General features: G+C 37.2%; 2 protein-coding genes across 2 annotated transcripts; both read left to right on the top strand.

Moving 5' to 3' along the window:
• The first annotated feature begins 14,597 nt into the window (after positions 1 to 14,597).
• Positions 14,598 to 15,772, top strand: LOC119079108. Its single transcript, XM_037186929.1, has 4 exons — positions 14,598 to 14,723; positions 14,855 to 14,983; positions 15,038 to 15,481; positions 15,553 to 15,772. The coding sequence occupies exons 1-4, from the start codon at positions 14,688 to 14,690 to the stop codon at positions 15,745 to 15,747; spliced, it is 804 nt and encodes a 267-aa protein (XP_037042824.1). The 5' UTR covers positions 14,598 to 14,687; the 3' UTR covers positions 15,748 to 15,772.
• A 2,030-nt stretch (positions 15,773 to 17,802) lies between these two features.
• LOC119079110 lies at positions 17,803 to 18,944 on the top strand. Its single transcript, XM_037186931.1, has 4 exons — positions 17,803 to 17,948; positions 18,017 to 18,148; positions 18,203 to 18,637; positions 18,697 to 18,944. The coding sequence occupies exons 1-4, from the start codon at positions 17,913 to 17,915 to the stop codon at positions 18,853 to 18,855; spliced, it is 762 nt and encodes a 253-aa protein (XP_037042826.1). The 5' UTR covers positions 17,803 to 17,912; the 3' UTR covers positions 18,856 to 18,944.
• Positions 18,945 to 19,190: the final 246 nt, after the last annotated feature.

Raw genomic sequence — 19,190 nt, 5'->3', positions numbered from 1 at the left:
TAAGAGCCTTGAACGAAATGATTTTTTAATTGAATTTTCTTGTTGAAAGTCATTTTCATCAGAGTAATTTTGTATCTCAACAATGGAAACCATTTATTTCAACCTTCTTATAAAAAATAAGTTGATTCAACCGTTCTAAACTTGACAAATTTAACAAAAAAACTTTTTTATATAACTCATATTAGTTATACAAAGTTTTATTTACATTCGGTAAATATCAATTATTCGCACATAAAAGCATGGCTGAAAGTTGTTTTTAGTATCAAGTCCATAATTACATACATATTGGTGTCATTACACAATATTTATTACAAAAATAACGAAACCAAATTATTTTATTGAAATTCAATTTATTTTACTTTAAGGGTTTTTTCCTTTCAGCCATAACTTCAAGTACGTTTTTGAGTATTGGTAACAGATACACAAAAACGAAACCAAAGGAAAACGAAAATACACGCCAAAGACGTTTTAAGTCTTTTTTTGGCGTAACACCTCGTGTATGCTTCCTAGTTTGGAATAAAATTAAATTCGAAGCTCCATCTGGTGCCGAACCGAAGCATCTTTTGTGGTGCTTGAATTTTTTGAAACAATATCCAGCCGAGCACACTCGAAGAGCATTGCTGAATGCTGATGAAAAGACGATTAGAAAATGGACGTGGATATTCATTAAGCTTTTGTCCGATATGAATACGGTTTGCTAATATTGCATCTGTACTTTGAGCGTTTAGTTTTAACAACTTATTTTCTTGTCAGATTGTATGGGAAAATCGTTACATGGGTGCAGTACAGGGTCAAACATGTTTTGTGACATTGGATGGTGTTGATTTTTTGATTTTGGAGCCCAAACCATTCGATTCGCGCTGGTACAGCCACAAATTTCGTCATGCTGGTCTCCGTTATGAGATTGCATTGAACGTTCGTACTGGACACATAGTTTGGGCATTTGGCGGATATCCATGCGGTGATTACCCAGACCTTAAGTTATCACGTGAGGCATTTGTATTTCTTTTGGACGACAACGAGCGCGCATTAGCTGACAAAGGCTACCCCGATGATTCATTTTTCATAACGCCCAAAAATGGCAACAATATTAAACACAAACAACTTATGAGTCGCCATGAGACAGTAAACAAACGACTGCGACAATTTCAAATTTTAAAAATGGAATTTCGTAACGACCGACAAAAGCATCCCATGGTGTTTCATGCAGTGGCGAATTTAACGCAGCTGATAATTGAAAATGGAGAACCCTTATTCATCGTTTCTTTAAATTAATTTCTACATTTTGAAATTGCATTTAATAAAATTATTTTAAAAAAATGGTTTTTGGTATTTGGGCACTTTCCCGCAGCTCCGTGTTTGAAGGACGCGTTGAACTTCATTTTTCCGTTCATTTGTTCACCTATTCATTCACTCAAAATTCAAATCCTTTTTGCTCGTTTTTCCTTTTGGCTTTTTTACGTGTTCCGTGCATTGGGGAGAATGGCTCCGTGATTTCAGAAAGGTAAAATTATTGTTTGGCAATTTTCTGTGGTGAGCAATTGCTTATATTTCCGTCAATCAATTGGCATACAAACGATTTCAATTTCAATACTTCTGCGTTGCGTTAAGGTATTTACGCAATGTGGCCAGCCCTATAGGTCCTAATCTGAGTCTGGATCCCAATCTGGATCCCAGTCGTCACCATGTTTAGCAGCATTGTCCAGTTTCTTTTTTCCTTCGATGAATTCTCGTACGACCCAGCCATTATTGTTCAAATTTTGACCGTAGAAAAAAGTTCGACCACCAATCGAATACGGCAATAAAATGTGATACGATACATCGAATTTGCCCGAATCGGTTACATCACCCATTAATCCACCTGGTAATAAATGTCGAATAACAAATTTATCTGTGACCAAGTCTTCACTAAAGAGGTACGTTTTGCCGTTCAAACAAAAATGGAATTGAGCTCCGTAAGCGGCGTCAAAAGTACCAGAACCGGTTATTTCACCCACTTTTCCGCCGGCTAACATTTTTTGTATGACCCATTCATTACTGGTCAAATCTTGCCCGTAGAAATACGTTTGACCGTCCAATGAAAAAGAAAATTGAACCGAATAGTAACTCTTCAAATTACCAGAATCGGTTTCTTCGCCCAATTTTCCACCACTCAACACTTCGTTTATGTGATAATACTTGCCAGTGTCGCTGACACCCGATTGTCCATACACATAAACTTTACCGTCGATTAGAAATGGAAATTGAACTTGATAGGCTCGGTCGAAACAACCCGAATCCGTTTCCGAGCCCAGTTTTCCACCGGATAGTATTTGTTGTATGAACCATCTGTTAGAATCTAAATTCTGACCGTACAGGTATGTGTTGTCGTCCAGTGAAAATGAAAACTGAACCGCATAAAAGTGACTGAAACTTCCATCTTGGAATTGCGGTTGGAGGTTGCCATCTGATCCCAATTCTTTGGTGAACCAATGCCCATCATACGGAGTTTGTGCATAGAGATATGTTTTTCCATCGACCGAAAAAGTAGATTGAGCTGGATATGCACTTTTGAAAAACCCGGAAGCAATCACATCACCAACTGTTGCGAGTTCTTTGTGACCGAATATCGAAACAATTGTGCAATATAAACAGAATATGACTCTCCAAATCATGCTGCGTTGATCGTAGTTCAAGATTACAGAGAAATCGATATTGACATGTATGTCTCTTATACCATCTAGATAAGTCAAAAATCTTATCACGAAATAGTAATAATTTAAGTCGAATTAATGGTAGATCGTAAAACATGTACGAGTTCATGACACCAAATCACGTCTCTGAAGTACACGAAAGGTGGGATTAGTAAGAGTAGATTTTGAATCCATAAACAGAAACTTCGTGCCTGAGCACTATGCGCATCTAATGAAATCGCTCTACGGGCTTCGTCCTTTTTACTTTCGGTAAGGCAAATCTTCCTCTAGCTACACATAACTACGCAAAGGAGACCTAATTCCAATATTTACACTCACCTCAAAATAGTTAGCAATAAATTCATGTTTTTGACTGTTTTTCTTAAATTCCAACAGTTCCACTTCTCACACACTCTGCGCACGTATTATGCCAGTTGTCTTACTCTACGCGTGCGATTGTAAGCAGTAAATCTGATTATAAAGAGAATCACACTAACATAATGAAACATGTGGAACGTGTGCGACAAAGAAAACAGAGAGTCGCATGAATATTTCTAGTTATTTTGAGTAATATCTATATCTTTGCACTGACGTAAGAGAAACATTCTAACAACGACTTTCGTTTTTGAGCGTTTATGAAGTCCCTGACGAGAAGTGTAGTCCTAATGTATTTCCCATATGTCAAACATTGACGCCTATGGTTCCAAATGAAGAATTCAATTAGAAGAAACGACTTACATCGATTCTGTCTGGCACGACCTGTTACAGACGGCAAGTATATGACCAGTATAAGTCTATTACTTATCTTAGCTTATCATTATTTTTGTTGTCGTGACAATGACATAATAGTGGGAGTAGTGGAACAGAAAGGGAATAGTGGGAATTACTCAAAAATTATGATTCAAAGATCAACGAGAGATCTTCATCCACTAAAAAGAAGCAAAACCCAAAAATCTCTGCCAAGAAGTACATTTCCCATCCGTATCAACCACCGGCCTCTAATTTCACTTCAAGGACTATTTGAAAATTGAAACTGCCGAATGTTGTGTTGGCTCCAACGATTATAAAGAATAATAGAAAACTGATCATGACGAATCTCAAGGACAAAAGAAATTTGAAGTGCATAACAAACTCTGCATTCGTGGTACGGTGCAATGATTGTGATTTGAAAAAGATTCTCCAGACCAGTGAACACGATATTGAGCGAACCATTAAACATCATTTATTTAACCGAAATTCAGAATTAGCAAGACATTGTAACCTCTACCAACATACGATCAACTCAAACGTCCCGAAGAAGGATATTAAGCAACACAAAACAAAATGGGATACGACCCTAGCACGAAACACTTGCGTATAATCAAGCAATCTGTATTGCAATTAAATGTAGAATTCAACGAAATAAAAAATGAATTAAATTAATCAAGCTTCAATCAACTCCTATCAATCTTTAACCAATTGCAACCAAGAGTAAACGCGTTACCCTGAAATTCAATTCAGTAATAACCGAACTATGGACCGTTATTTTACTGCGTAGCTACGGTACAATTTCGTGGTAGCGGAAATTCCAGTGCAATTTCGTGGTGGTGGTGGTGAAGGCTTCAGTTTGATTTGGTAGTGAAAAATCCAGCTCAGTTCTTCCCAATCCATCACTGCTAAAGTTCCATTAATTCCATACAGCATTACTTGGCAATCAATTACGTGCCGATCTGTTCCGGAAGCCGTTACGAAGAATTTCACGCATAGCTGTAGCTTTCAATTCCGTGCTGGTGAGCGTCATGAAGATTTTCGAAGATGCACAAGGTACGCGATCCAGCTGTGTTTGCTTTAAAGAATTATTTCTACGAGCGAAACTCCTCCCCAAGTAGCATTTCAGAAAAAATAACTTATTCGTTAAAATAACGTTGTAGCAACGTTGCCACAACGGTTGTGCAACCGTTGTTGCCCGGTTATAGTTTAACCTAGGTCAATTAACCGTTGGATAACCGTTAAACAACGAAAAAGTTAAAAATTATAGTTGCTCTACCTTAAATTTTTAACTTTTTCGTTGTTTAACTGTTATCCAACGGTTAATTGACCTAGGTTAAACTATAACCGGGCAACAACGGTTGCAAAACCGTTGTGACAACGTTGCTACAACGTTATTCTAACGAATAAGTTATTTTTTCTGAAATGCTACTTGGGTCATGATCATGCCCCCATCTACGTTAAAAGTGGGTTTCTATTCTATTAAGATTTCTTCATCACAATTAGGCCCTTTCTATGATATCATAGACCTTTTCCATTCAAGTGGCTTCTAATAATATTTCAAGAGAAAGCCACTCAGCTGTCTTGTGAAAGGACATAGCTGAACAACTGACGAGTGCTAGCTTGCCTAGCCGGGACCACCGTTACAAAGTGTCCTGAGGTCGAAACAGTGTCTTCGTCTCGATAGGAAATCCTATCAATATCACTGAACGTGAAAATTAGGCATTTCAGCACAGCTATAAGAACAGAATTGGCATTTGAATGATAAACAAGGCATCAGAACAGTCGGAGCGTTTGCTACGACTGAGCCCCGTACGACCCGTAAACCTATTTAGCCCGAAACCATTATACGTCCATAGCCCTAATAAGCCCGTAACCCTTATTCGTCCGATATCAAAATGCTTCCGTAACCTTATTGCGTACTTGACATCATTGTCTATTTTTGCAAATTGTAAACTGTAAGCGTTCGTCTTTAAAATTGCGCTTAGCGCAATTACAAAAGCCCGTACGAAGTACTTCTCAAGTATAAAACAAAAGTTTACGATGTAATCTTAGGATTCCGAATTTACAACTTTTTTTTATCCCAATTTTCTTTCGGTATTGAATTATCTGTCAAACGAAACAAAAAGTAGCAAAATCTGATGAAATATACTCGATTTATGTGCAAAAAACACTTAGGGCCGAGCAGCGGCCTTAGTTCAAGGGCCCAAATTTGAAACTTTTTTCGCCACGTTCTTTTCTGTATTATATTACCTTCCATAGAAAACTAAATTTAGCAAAATCGGATGAGATTTACTCGATTTATGTGCAAAAAACACTTAGGGCCAAGTAGTGGCCTTAGTCCAAGGGACCCAATTTGAAACTTTTTTCGCCACGTTCTTTTCGGTATTCAATTACCTTCCATAAAAAACTAAATCTAGCAAAATCGGATGAGATTTACTCGATTTATGTGCAAAAAACACTTAGGGCCTAGTAGCGGCCTTAGTCCAAGGGCCCAAATTTGAAACTTTTTTGCCATCATTCTATTCGGCATTCAATTATCTCTCAAATGAAACAAAAACTAGCAAAATCGGATGAGATTTATTCGATTTATGTGCAAAAACTACTTAGGGCCGAGTAGCGGCCTCAGTCCAAGGGCCCAAATTTGAAACTTTTTTCGCAACGTTCTTTTCGGTATTCAATTACCTTTCATAAAAAACTAAATCTAGCAAAATCGGATGAGATTTACTCGATTTATGTGCAAAAAACACTTAGGGCCGAGTAACGACGTTTCAGCCATCCCAACAAGCCCACATTGCATCTTACCCAAAAACAATGTTCAGCAACTTTGTTCTACTCGTCAATACCTTTCATTTGATATATCACAAGCAGGTATTGCGTGCGTATTTCGGTAGATATCGGCGAAAGACTGAAAAACACCTATAGGGCCCTAGCTCTGGAAGGGCCGGCCCTACCATGCCCATTTTCGAACTTGACCTTACTTTTGTCCATACCAATCGGGGAAAAAAAGAATTTTGAAAAAAGGTTGTGATTTGCTCTAGCTAGAGGGGTCACAGACGGACGGACGGACGGACGGACATTTTTTTTATTGCGGATTTGTCATCTATGAACATAACCAAATGCTTTGCCCTTACTGGCTGCTTCCAATTCGACATGTTACAAACGGCATATTAATCTTATAAGCCCCCAGTACTTCGTACGGGGCTAAAAACGTGACTAAATCTAAAATCAAGAATTACTCTAGTAAAGTCATTTGTTACTTAAGTGTCTGAAAATATATAATCAAAAAAGAACCCCGCCAATCCAACCGACCACGCAGACCCCTAAATGACCTTAACGGAGTTTCATATCTGAAAGGAATGAAAGAAGAGTGCCAGACTTCAGCTGGATGAACTAATTTATCAACGTAACCATCGTTTCGATTCCTATTCCTATTACGTTGCAGCTTTTGCGATTGATGTTTAAGTATTCCTTGTGGTTTACAATCAAATAGATTAGGAGAAAATTTCTCTGTTGATTTATTTGTTGAACTGCAAGTAAAACCAAAACTACAAGATCCCACTATTATGTCATTGGTTGGTGACCAATAGAAGGAAATATTACGCCAATACATGCACCAATAGACGCCAATTGAAGTAGGTGGGACAGAGTCCTCTCGTCTTACGAAAGTTATTTGCAGAAATGCTTGCTTTACATTGGGACTAGCAGAAGCATTCTTCAATAGTACAAGCGTGAAAATTTAGTCGCTAACTAACATTCATCATTCGAGTTTCGGCGGTGCATGCGGAAGTATGCTTGGATGCATTGGATGTATGCTTTGATGTATTCCGTCTGCCAAGTATAACAATAATCTCGAGCTGTTCAATATTTACAAATCTTCAAACATTAAATCATCATCAAACGAACATGAATTACTCTAACATTACAGACGTTCAATGGTTTGTGATAAATAGATTTTAATGAGAATTCGTCGTAGACCGAATATTTTGACGATGTGAAAATGTATGATTTATTATCATTTTCATGATCTATGCCATCATGTTGACTTCATAAATGTGGAACAGTAAAACATTTTCGCCGAAACGACAGCAATACCGAGAAATGCAAACATTTGTCCTTCACCTACTTTGTACATTTAGTCGTGCGTTGTGCTATATTAAAATGTAAATTTCGAATAATAAAATCTAACTACGGTAAACATCACCAAGCTCACCGTGTATGCCTTTGATGTTCAGTTGTTCACGCATGCAAATAATGTTATCTCTTGAAACCGTAAAACTTTTGAATTAAGTTTTCCATTTTCGGATACCATAATTTTCAGATACTTTAATGAAGGTCAAGGTAAGTTGGAAAAGGTTACTGAACACAATCTGAAAAATGGGAGTGCGAATATTGAGAATTCAGTACGACTGATACTGACATTGAGGACACAGTTCGTAGAGAACGTCGGGAAAATGATGGCAGAATGGATCCTTGCAAAATGTTGACAGAAAATGCATATCGTACATACTCAACTCAAAATAGTTAGCAAGAATATCATGTCTTTGTTGGTTTTTCTTAAATTCCAAAAGTTCCATTTCTCACAACATACATTCGGTGTTCAGTACGAAATTTGTCTTACTCGACGCATACGCGTGTAAGTAGTAATTTCAAGTATAAGGGAACGACTCATTACTCGATGTCGGCTCGAAATAACACATTCAGACGCCCCAGCAAAGAATGTCCTAGCAAGATAGTAAGGTAAGCGAGGTAGTAGCTGACCGGCTAAGCAATTTTTCAACTTTGGTCATCAGTATCTCAGGATGATTTCGATGAAGCTAAGTTTTTCCTTCGTCAGAATTTAATTTGATCTGTTCCCATTCCGTAGAATATAAGAAATATTGACAATTAATTAATTTTTATTGTAAAAACCTGATTTTACTGAAGCACTGTTTTTGATGCAGTAGCTAACCACTAAAAAACGGATGTTTTTATACCTGACCAGTCTTGTTGCAGTAGTTGACCGCTACAAAATTAAGACATTTTTCACATTTTTCGCAATAATTTCGCATTATTCGACACATTTTCACTCTTAATTCACTGATATTAACCAATTTCAATGATAACAAGAATAGACCGGCTAAAGCCTGGTGAGGTCTTTTTTCTAATTTCTGTTTGGAACTACCAAATACCAACTATTTGACCTACCAAAACTACCACATTTTCGAATTGCAATGTTAACTGTGAACTATCGGTTATCAAATAACAGATAATTATTATTTGCCTGGTGTTGATATGCTCATGGTGGCTTTGCAATTTTGAATGTCGATCCAGCTCACAACTACCAAAACTACCGACTACCAAATTTTCGATTTATAAATAGGCGAGCAGTTAGAATAACTTCGTCAGTCGGTGCGTAGTTCTCGAATAGTAAACATCTCTTCCCCAAAAATTACGTTTGGTAGTCAATTATAGCCTTGGTAGTCCAACTACCAACTACCAAATTTTCGAATTGCAATGTTAACTGTGAGCTATCGGTGATCAGATAACAAATAATTATTATTTGCCTGGTGTTGATATGCTCATGGTGGCTTTGCAATTTTGAATGTCAATCCACCTCGCAACTACCAACTACCAAAGCTACCGACTACCAAATTTCCGATTTATAAATAGCCGAGCATGTAGAATAATTTCGTCAGTCGGTGCGTAGTTCTCGAATAGTAAACATCTCTTCCCCAAAAATTACGTTTGGTAGTCAATTATAGCCTTGGTAGTCCAACTACCAACTACCAAATTTTCGAATTGCAATGTTAACTGTGAGCTATCGGTGATCAGATAACAAATAATTATTATTTGCCTGGTGTTGATATGCTCATGGTGGCTTTGCAATTTTGAATGTCAATCCAGCTCGAAACTACCAACTACCAAAAATACCAACTACCGACTGAGAGCTACCAAAACTACCAAATTTGTGGAACAGACAGACAGACGGACAGACAGACAGACAGACAAACCGGCCATAATAGGGTATTTTTTCTAGAAGAAAAAAGACCTAAAAACTCATAAAAACACAAAATATCAACGAATTTTAATCACATCATTTTGTACACAACAATGCACATGGAAGGTGAATTTGTCACATGAAGAAAAATGTACGGAATTTGGTGCGGTCAACTACACAAACATGGCATATTTTTGATGCAATGTTTTGACCACCATGTAATTAATCAAATATTAACTTTTAGACGCTATTTATGTTAATAATATTAATTGTCGAACTATTTACTACCTAAAAACACCAAAACTTTGTTCATTAATAATTCTTTTGTCAATAAAAACACCGATCTTACGATTTTCTTAAGAAATGTGCAACTTTGTACTGAGATGGTGCGCTGGTTTCATTTTATGGTTTTATCAAATAAGTAAACATAACAATCGCATTATTTTCATGAAAAAATTAATCTTTAGGCTTGTAGAGAGAGATTGTATGTCTATCTACAATAAAACACTAGATGTGTCTTCGGCCGAAGCCGGGAATGGAATGAATTGTATTTCGAATGAACTCTGTATATAAAGGGAATGCAAAGGCAACATGATGCAAATCAATTCAATGGCAATCTTTGATGAATGCATATTGTGGAATCACCACAATACTTCCCCCGTTGGAAAAACTTTGAACGGTCCGTTTTGATTCTGATGGTCTGGTTCAATTCACTCGTGAGCATGAACATTTGTTTTGAGGGTTGAGCAGGATTTTCCATGGTATTGTGGTTGCAGCAGCTAACGTCTAATGCTGGCAGGCACCGCAGTAGGGTGTATTGATTGTTGAGTGCTCCAAATCGTATGGGTCCAAAACGATGCATGTGACGAATGTTTATTTGTTTATTCCCACAGACTCAAGAAGTTGCTTTAAGCAAGTTCAAGTTTGAAAGAGAATATATTTGAATTTTAAAGAAATTCCCTTTAAGTTTTTAGCTAGTGTTGATGTGTTGTCAAGACTAGAAAAATACATAATTTTAATCTTGATTAGTGAGTTGACTGTAATTTAAGAGTCTTCACGTAAATGGACTAAGATATTGGAATGTTAGTCGATTTGTAATCTAGTTTTCAGTATGATGAAAAGTAGGTTGACAAGAATTTAGGGTGTTTGAAATTTTGATTTTATTGGAAAATTAATTTGCAATACAGTTTGTGTAGAGTGATGCGTAGTTCAGTCTACGAATTGTTCTTGAGTTGTTGTTTAAAATGGTTTAACAGTTTTGATATAATTTGACTGATCTGCAATTTCGTCGAGGTTTTAGCCTCGATGATTGACTATAGTGAATTGACTTAAAGGGTGAATCCACTGTAGGTTTTGGAATTTTTTTAGTTTGTGGAAAGAGATGTAAATGTTTCCAAGTTGTACTGCTCTGAGCAAGGCTCTGAGTTGCATAGAAGACACGTCTATGTGCGAAATAAAAGGCATGCAGTAAAATACATTTTATTTCGACTGATATCGTGATGTTGGATCCGGTGGTTGTGTGATATCAGATTCTTGTTGTTTGGCAACACTTTAGAGAATTTCTTTAGTGGTGACAAAGGTCTTTGTACAAGTTTCTGAGACTTGTAGAATGTTAAATCATTTCTGATTTAAATGAACAATCGGATGATAGGATTGTTGGTTGTCAAGTGTACGATTACGTCCGTAACTTGAGTTCAAAAACTATTGGCTATTCCTTTGTAGCAGTTCTGTGTCGAAACTGGTAAGGATTAGTGAGCAATATTTTTGAATGGAAAAGAAATGTCTAGTCAAACATGTCTAGTCATATAGAATTCTTTAAAAAAAAATCCTCTACAAAATTTATTGTCCTGCGCAACGTGACGGGGTATAAGTTCTAACAGTACGTCGTTAGTGACTTTCCGAAATAATGTTTAACAGAGTGAAATTAAGTAGAGTAGCAGAGTGATCAAATGTTATGATAGCAGCTGTTCTCGTTAGAAAACAATTGCCGACTAGTATTTGACTAGCGATTTTGACTAAAAGCTCCATACCTTAACTTTCCATGAATGACGCAAATCTTTTATGTTTGGTGATTCGAATTCGAAAGGTTGATTTGGTTGAGGTTTTGTTTGCTAAAGTAGTACTGAAATTTTGAAAAGGAACTACATAAAGTTCGTTTGAATAAATTTTGAAAATTTTACTGAAATGATCTGATTGAATTCCGAATGAATCGTTCCTACACAGCATTACCTGGAACTAGCGGAACTAGACAACCAATTTATTCAGTGAGTCGAATAAATTGGGGAAGGCAACCAAATACTTTAGTTATAAAATTTTAAATACATTCTGAACGAAATGTAGTTGTAGAAAACAATGTGCAAGTATTTTGCAGATTTAAAATTTATATGAAGATTGACTTGTGGCTTAAACTTCAATTCCGAAATCATTTTTTGATTGGCAAGTAGCAATGAACTGTACGCGTGTAGTAAGGGTACTAGAGGCGCAGTGACAACTTTTGTGTTGGTCTGAATTGCTTAATCATAACTTAAAGATAAAACTTAAGTCTAAATTTACTTTCGTGCTTATCGTTAAGTTTTTTCTTAAAAAACGATTTAAATTTTGAGTTGTCAACATTCAAGTGATCTACTTTGGGTTACAGCAAAGTGATTTGAGTGTAGAGTGAATGTGATGTACGTCATGTCTTAGACTAAGTGATTTGCACGTAGTCAGGTAGCGACGTTGAGATACGTCTGGTTAGACAAAATTCTGACAGCTAAGTGTACGTGTAAGTCTGGTTGCGAAGTATGTTTGGTGTTGAGAGTAAAAGTGTGAATGTGTTGAATCACTTTGCTTTTAGTCCATTAACATTTATTTGGTTGGTTCAGGGCAATATATTGATATTGTTGACCAAAAGTTTTAAATTTTATTTGTTTTTGCAAATAAAACTTAGTTGTGCCATGTGTGACGACTGTGGTTCTTTTTTTTTAAAAAGCGAATCCATGCAGTCCATGTTGAAACATGCAAATTATAACCTTGCTGATTAGCTAAAGTGTTTAATAATTTGGTCGTGGTATGGGCTTAATTTGTGTAAAGGAATGTTCCTTTAAACAATACCAATTATTTTACCATGTTGGAATGTTCAAGATGGTTAAAATGTTAACAGACAAATGAAATTTATTTTGAGGCAATAAACCTGAAAATTAAAGTTCATGTTGGTTAAGTGATTGCCGGACTTGAAATTTGTTCAATGTCGGGGTCACCAATTTGTAGAGAGAGATTGTATGTCTATCTACAATAAAACACTAGATGTGTCTTCGGCCGAAGCCGGGAATGGAATGAATTGTATTTCGAATGAACTCTGTATATAAAGGGAATGCAAAGGCAACATGATGCAAATCAATTCAATGGCAATCTTTGATGAATGCATATTGTGGAATCACCACAGGCTCTAAAGATTAATTATAACGTTAATTTGCGTATTTTCATTTATAATTATTTTCCAAAACTGATAAATAATGTAGCTGGTCAGGTACACCTGCACGGTCAGCTATACCCTCGCTTACCTTAATTTACTATTATAGACAGCGAGGGAATTACCATTTTAATTATCGAGTCTGTTCCTTGATCTGAATATTTTCGTGAAAATTTTACAAAATCTTGGGCTTCGTTTTGTTTAAACGTGAGTTTAGCCATAGCTAGTCGTTTTTTTCACATGTGCAGTGTGATAGTTACTTGTTCACCAATAGAAAACATAAGTTCGAAATTTCATTTCAAGCAGAGCCTTTTTTAACATACAAAGTCGGAGGAAAAGTGCACCCCAGTCCCCTATCAGTGCACCACACTTTTGATAAATGCACCCCAGTGCACCCCACTTTTTATAAATCCGTCCAGTGAACTTAATTGCCACATCGTTTCTTAAAACTTTGCGCTGCGATTCAAAATTTTCATTCGCTGTAATCCAAAAGTTTCATTATTCGAATTCACAAAGCGCACCTCGGCGCATACATCGACCAATGATGCGACCCTTCAAATCACGTTAGAAACAACGACTCAAATAAAAATCATCGCGTCCGATTGAATTTGCTATCGATTATCAAATTATGCCCACCAATTACCCATACCCAAGCGTACTATTAGTCCGAAATCTTCGTAGAAAATGTCTGAAATTTTAATGAAAATTGTCCGAAAAATTCAGTGGGAGGTCTGACCTACCTTCACAGCTGTTAACGACAGTGCCGGCTTAGCCTATGTGCTAAGCCAAGGGCGCTGGGAATAAGAAATGGGGTGCTGTAAATGGTAGCTGTAATACGAAGCCCAGGGCGCTGAAGAGGTGCCGGAAACAGAAAACAAAAAATGTAAATTTTATGATAAACGTCGGCTTTTTTGTGAGGGCCCTTTCGAGAAAAAAATTGGGCCCTTCGGAAAGTTGTGCACCCCAGTGAAAAATCCTTATAAAAGGCACTGATTTCAAGTGTAAGAAACGACTGACCTGACCACTGTTTCGATCTGAGAGATGATTTAGGTGCATTTCTCAATGCTGATTAAAAATACTACATCTCATGACTATTCAATGTGATCGAAAGTATAGGATTTTTCCTCAATGTGTAGCATGAAAGTAACGCTCCTAAGCGTACCCAAGCTTCATAATCTGAGTAGTTGAGATGTTTGGTGCCCTCAACGGAACGTACACAGAAGACTGACATGAATGACGTATCCCATTCACAATGAATTCGGTGTAAAAATATCTGAAGTCTAACTGTAGGAGCAGACATAATCAGCACCACACGAAAAATCCTAAAGGTTTGCTAACCTATAGGCGTGATTCGGAATTCAAAAACGTGTGGTCCACACTAACCAACACCCACCCGCACTGGCCCGCGTGGTGTTTCATGGCTAAATACCGCTCAATGGGAGGCCTACATCCAGTAGTTGATTGTAAAGGCTACAAATTAATGAATAAAGGAAACTGAAGGTAGGTTACGTCTAATAGTACCAAAAGCCTGTAGATTTAAGACCGCGTTCGTATTTTCCCGAATTTTATTATTTCCTTTCTATGTATTACTATACACACCCAAAATTTAAAGTACATACCGTCTTCTACTCAGCAAATTTGCACAGCTATTTGTACAAATAACTGTTTTTTTTCAACAAAACAAGCAAACTTGCAAATATTCTCAATGTCAGAAACAAATCCTAATTTTTATCTTATCTTAAAGCAGAAGGAAATGACCCGCCATTGTTAAGTATAAAAAAGCGAATTTCAGCGCGGTATTCAGTCAGATTTCATCTACATAGTGAATAAGTGAACAATGAAAGCTATTCAGAGCGTTATATTTGTGACTCTGGTAATTTTGCGAAGAAAAGACAGAAGAGTGTAACTTTGTGCGGTTGAGCAAAATAAATTCAAGGCTTAAATGAATTCCGAAATTGTTGGCCGCAATTGGTCTCATTTTCACCAAAACTTTCTATTTTTCAGTGCTTGAGTTTCGGGAGCTGTGACATTCCTGGCAGATTAGTGAGGGTTTCGCGTATTACTTCCAGGGTCGCTGAACCATCATGCCTCAACTTAGTGACCCCCATTTGTAAAGATTGTAACACGCTTCTGGTGCGGATTTACTTTCGACGCGAAATGCCATTGCTGTAACTCTTTATTTTACAGAGATGTTTGATGGTGGACCCAGCACCGGAAGTGCCATGTAAAACACAGTATCCCGATAGACCTTTCTGTCACAATGGAGCATGCGTTGCTGAAGCACAAGGCGATTGTGTGGTTTCCACTACATTTACTTGTACAGGCGCCGGATATTATCCAGATCCATTAAACTGTTCACGGTATCATTTGTGCGGTGCAAATGGTGCAACTGATCCCGATTATTCCTTCTATGAATGTCCCGTTGGATTCGTATACAATCCAGCAACAACGATGTGTAAGCTGTCGACAAGTGCTTCTGATTGTGCTGTTGCTGATTGTTCCGCTGATCCTACCGGTTATGCGGTATACCCTGCCGATAACAACATTTTCTTTTACTGCTCAGCCGATGAGGAACCGAAAGTGTTAAAATGTCCCGTTAACAATGTTTTTGATCCTGCCTCTTTCAGCTGCGTAAGATTTATTGTTAACGGAGCTTGAACAGTTCATTTCAAGCGAAAACAAAATTGTTTTTTTTATGACAGGTATTCCAATGTTCCCGTGAAGGCCGTATCGCTGATCCATCAGACAAGAAAAAATTCTTTGAATGCTATAAAAATGGAGCAACATACATAACGCTATCGTTGAGCTGTGTGGATAGTTTTGAGTTTGATGCTAAACTAGAGCAGTGTGTCAAATCTGCGGTACCAGCACCACCTCTAGCACCCACAGTACCGTGAATTATTTAAGGAATTGTAAAGTTTACCGCAATTTTTAATAAAATGGAATCTTTACAAATTATGTCTGCGATTCACAAGACTCTGTAATCTCTATTTAGAAAATTGAAATATTTTTGAGTAGAATTTATGCATCGAGGCAAATACTACAGTTACATTACAATGGTAAGTAATTTTTTGCCGAAATTTTACTCTCCAGTCCAGCTGCAGCTCTTGTGATTGTTGACGGTCAATAAGATAATCTTATGTCTGGTTAATTAACCAGAAATTGCTTCAGATCTCCTGTTTTTGCTTAATATTTTCCTTCTATCAGGACATAAAACTTTCTTGATTTGAACGTCCTTAATGCCAGACCCGCTTCTGAAATCACTCGATAGGCTCTCAGCGCTTTGTTACGTTAGGAGAAATTGTTCATTAACACTGCCTCGAACACTGCTCTTCTTCGAGAAAATTCCTAAAAATCGAGAGAATCAAATCTTAGAAAATATTAGAAGATCGAAATCAAATTTTAAGACCGTAAAAGCGCCTCGATAAAATCAAGGAAATTTTTCTCAATGATATACAGTCTCAGTGTTTATTAATTCGGTAGAACTAAGGTGAAATGATTGGAACGCATAAAACCCATGCACTTCATCACTTTTGCTGGGAGTGCGTCATAAGACTCATGAAAAATTAAAAACTTATTTTGAACTAAGTTCGGAGTAAAAAAACTTGTACAAATGGACAGCGATATCAAGCTGAAGCGATGAACTCTGTCTATGTCGTCTTTTGTAAGGCATCTCATGTTAAACTAGTGAAGTAAAAGATTTCGAAAATGATAAGTTCAAACGAAGTAGCAGATTCGATTTTTTTCCTGAGGTCGCCAAAACACAAAGCTATATAATGTTCAACATGAATTATCTAACACCACAATCGACAGAAGCTCAAAACGTAGTATTTGGAATTTTTTTTCATAAAATTCAGTAAAAAATTCGTATTTCTTCAACACTAAAGAAGTTGGTCTTCAAACGAGGCTTCCACAACTGCTCTTGATCGTTGTATTGAGATGCAATCAACACCAGAGTGACCTTGATACGGTTAGAAAGCGCCTTTCCAACATGATGTTAATGGTGATGGTGAATAGTAAAGGGTTGGGTCACGCATCAAAGAGATTATAATCTAAGAAATTCCTTCAAGAGATGTTTCAAGAAGAAGATGTCGCCGGAAAAGACTTGAAGAGAGCTGCGACTGGGGTAGGTCTCAACATTTTTTTAAAAATTAAACACATCCTAGGTATATGCAGTCATATTATTCTCAGTGAAAGCTTAGGTATGTCAGCACACTTCACCGTTTAAGCCTAAAGGTTTTTTTGTTATTTTGAAAACGACGAGTAAATGGAGTGTAGTGCGATTCATGCTTAAGGGCACTTACATCGTGTAGTTCTGAAAGAACAGGTTAAGACAACCATGAAGGCGGGCGACAACAAATTTTAAAAACAGATAGTGTGAGAAATTAACTTGAAGAAAATATTTTTCTCGAAAATTCAGAATTTTGTTTTTGTTCAGTTCCATTTTACATATAAACTTCGCAGCCGTTGACGCAACTGTGTGTCATCGCCTTCGTGATCAACTCAGAGTTGTCTTAACCTGTTCTTTCAGAACTTTGGTCTTAACCTGTTCTTTCAGAACCTTGCGTTTACTCACCGTTTACGCTACAACAATGGTAAAAGGGAGATAGAGAGCGAGAGAGAGAGAGAGATCATTTTTCATTATTTTCTTTAGCATTGAGCAGAGGGAGTGTAGGGTGTTTCGTGCTTTAAGCTTCGCATAGAAATTTCTCTCAAAATCTCTTAGAAAGAACTATTTTCAGAAAAGCAACAATTTTCTTTTCGCAAATATCAAGACAATAAAATCATTTGTTTAAGAATTTTTACGTCGAAGTTTCGTTTATCTAATTTTAGCTTTCAAGTACATAATTGTTCGTACAACAATTATATTATAACTGGATCACAAGTTTACTCTGTAAATCAAACGTAAACAAATGTTTCTGAGAAAATAATTTAATTTCGGCAACGCTATGCGGTTAAACACCCAAATTATCTTATCTCGTGTGCCGAAGGATAAAACTTTGGCTTATAAAAATCCAAAATAAAATTAATTCAAGACCAGTAACACGTGAACCAGTGAAAAATGAAAGCTATTCTCAGTGTTGTGTTTGTGATTTTGGTAATTTTTCGTTCAAGATCACTTTTGATGTACCATAAAATAATGGAAAAAAAATTGCACATTTTTAGTGTTCTAGCACTCTGGGAAGTGCTGACATACCTGGCACATTAGTTGGATTTTCTCGGCTTGCTTCCAGAGTCGCTGAACCATCATGCCTCAACTTAGTGACTCCCATTTGTAAAGATTGTAACACGCTTCTGGTGCGTATTTACGTTCGGCACTAACTGCCATTGCTGTAACTCTTTATTTTACAGAGATGCTTGATGGTAGACCCAGCGCCGGAAGTGCCATGCAAAACACAATATCCCGATAGACCTTTCTGTCATAATGGAGCATGCGTTGCCGAAGCACAAGGCGATTGTGTTGCTTCCACTACATTCACTTGTACAGGCGCCGGATATTATCCCGATCCACTAAACTGTTCACGGTATCATCTGTGCGCTGGAGCTGGTGCAGTTGGTACTTCTGTTGCCACATATGAATGTCCTGCTGGATTCGTATACAATCCGGTAACAACGATGTGCAAACTATCTACAGAATGTACTCCGGTGGATTGTTCCCCTGATCCTGCAGGCTATGTTGCATATCCTGCTGACAACCGGTATTACGCTTATTGCAGAGCTGATGATGTACCAGTAATCTTAAAATGTGGAACTTATTTTGTGTACAACACCTCGACGAAAGTCTGCGTAAGGCAAAAGTTTCGGATTTACAAAAGTGCTAAGTAACGACTCCCATTTTCAATTAGGTTTTTCATTGCCCGCGGGAGGGCCGCATCGCTCTTCCATCCGATACGAAGACGTATTACGAATGCTACTTGAAAGACACGACTTATTATTACAGAATATCGGAGTGCATCAACGGGTATGTGTTTGATCAAACCACTGAGCAATGTAAGCCTGCATAAGGACGGAAATGTTTAAAACAATTGCTTGAATATTGTAGAGCTCTTAACACTTATGTAATCAAACAAAAAATGGAATGCTTCCAAACTTCAAAGAAGATTTTTTTTTATTTGTTCATTTTCCCAATATGGAGACTGTGTTTCTCCTCTTGGTCTCATTACTAATATCAGTGGAGAACTTGTCCTGAGAAACAACATTTGGAGATCATCACAAATTTCAAGGAACCTGAAGATTCGCGTCTTCAAGACAAACTGTTATATGCTGTTATATGGCTTTGAGACGTGGAAAGTGACGAACTCGATAGCATCACAGATCCAAGTTTTAGTCAATAAATGTC

This window comes from Bradysia coprophila, unplaced genomic scaffold (genome assembly GCF_014529535.1).
Source record: "Bradysia coprophila strain Holo2 unplaced genomic scaffold, BU_Bcop_v1 contig_297, whole genome shotgun sequence".
NCBI lineage: Eukaryota > Metazoa > Arthropoda > Insecta > Diptera > Sciaridae > Bradysia > Bradysia coprophila.
This window is presented reverse-complemented; position numbering and strand designations above follow the sequence as displayed.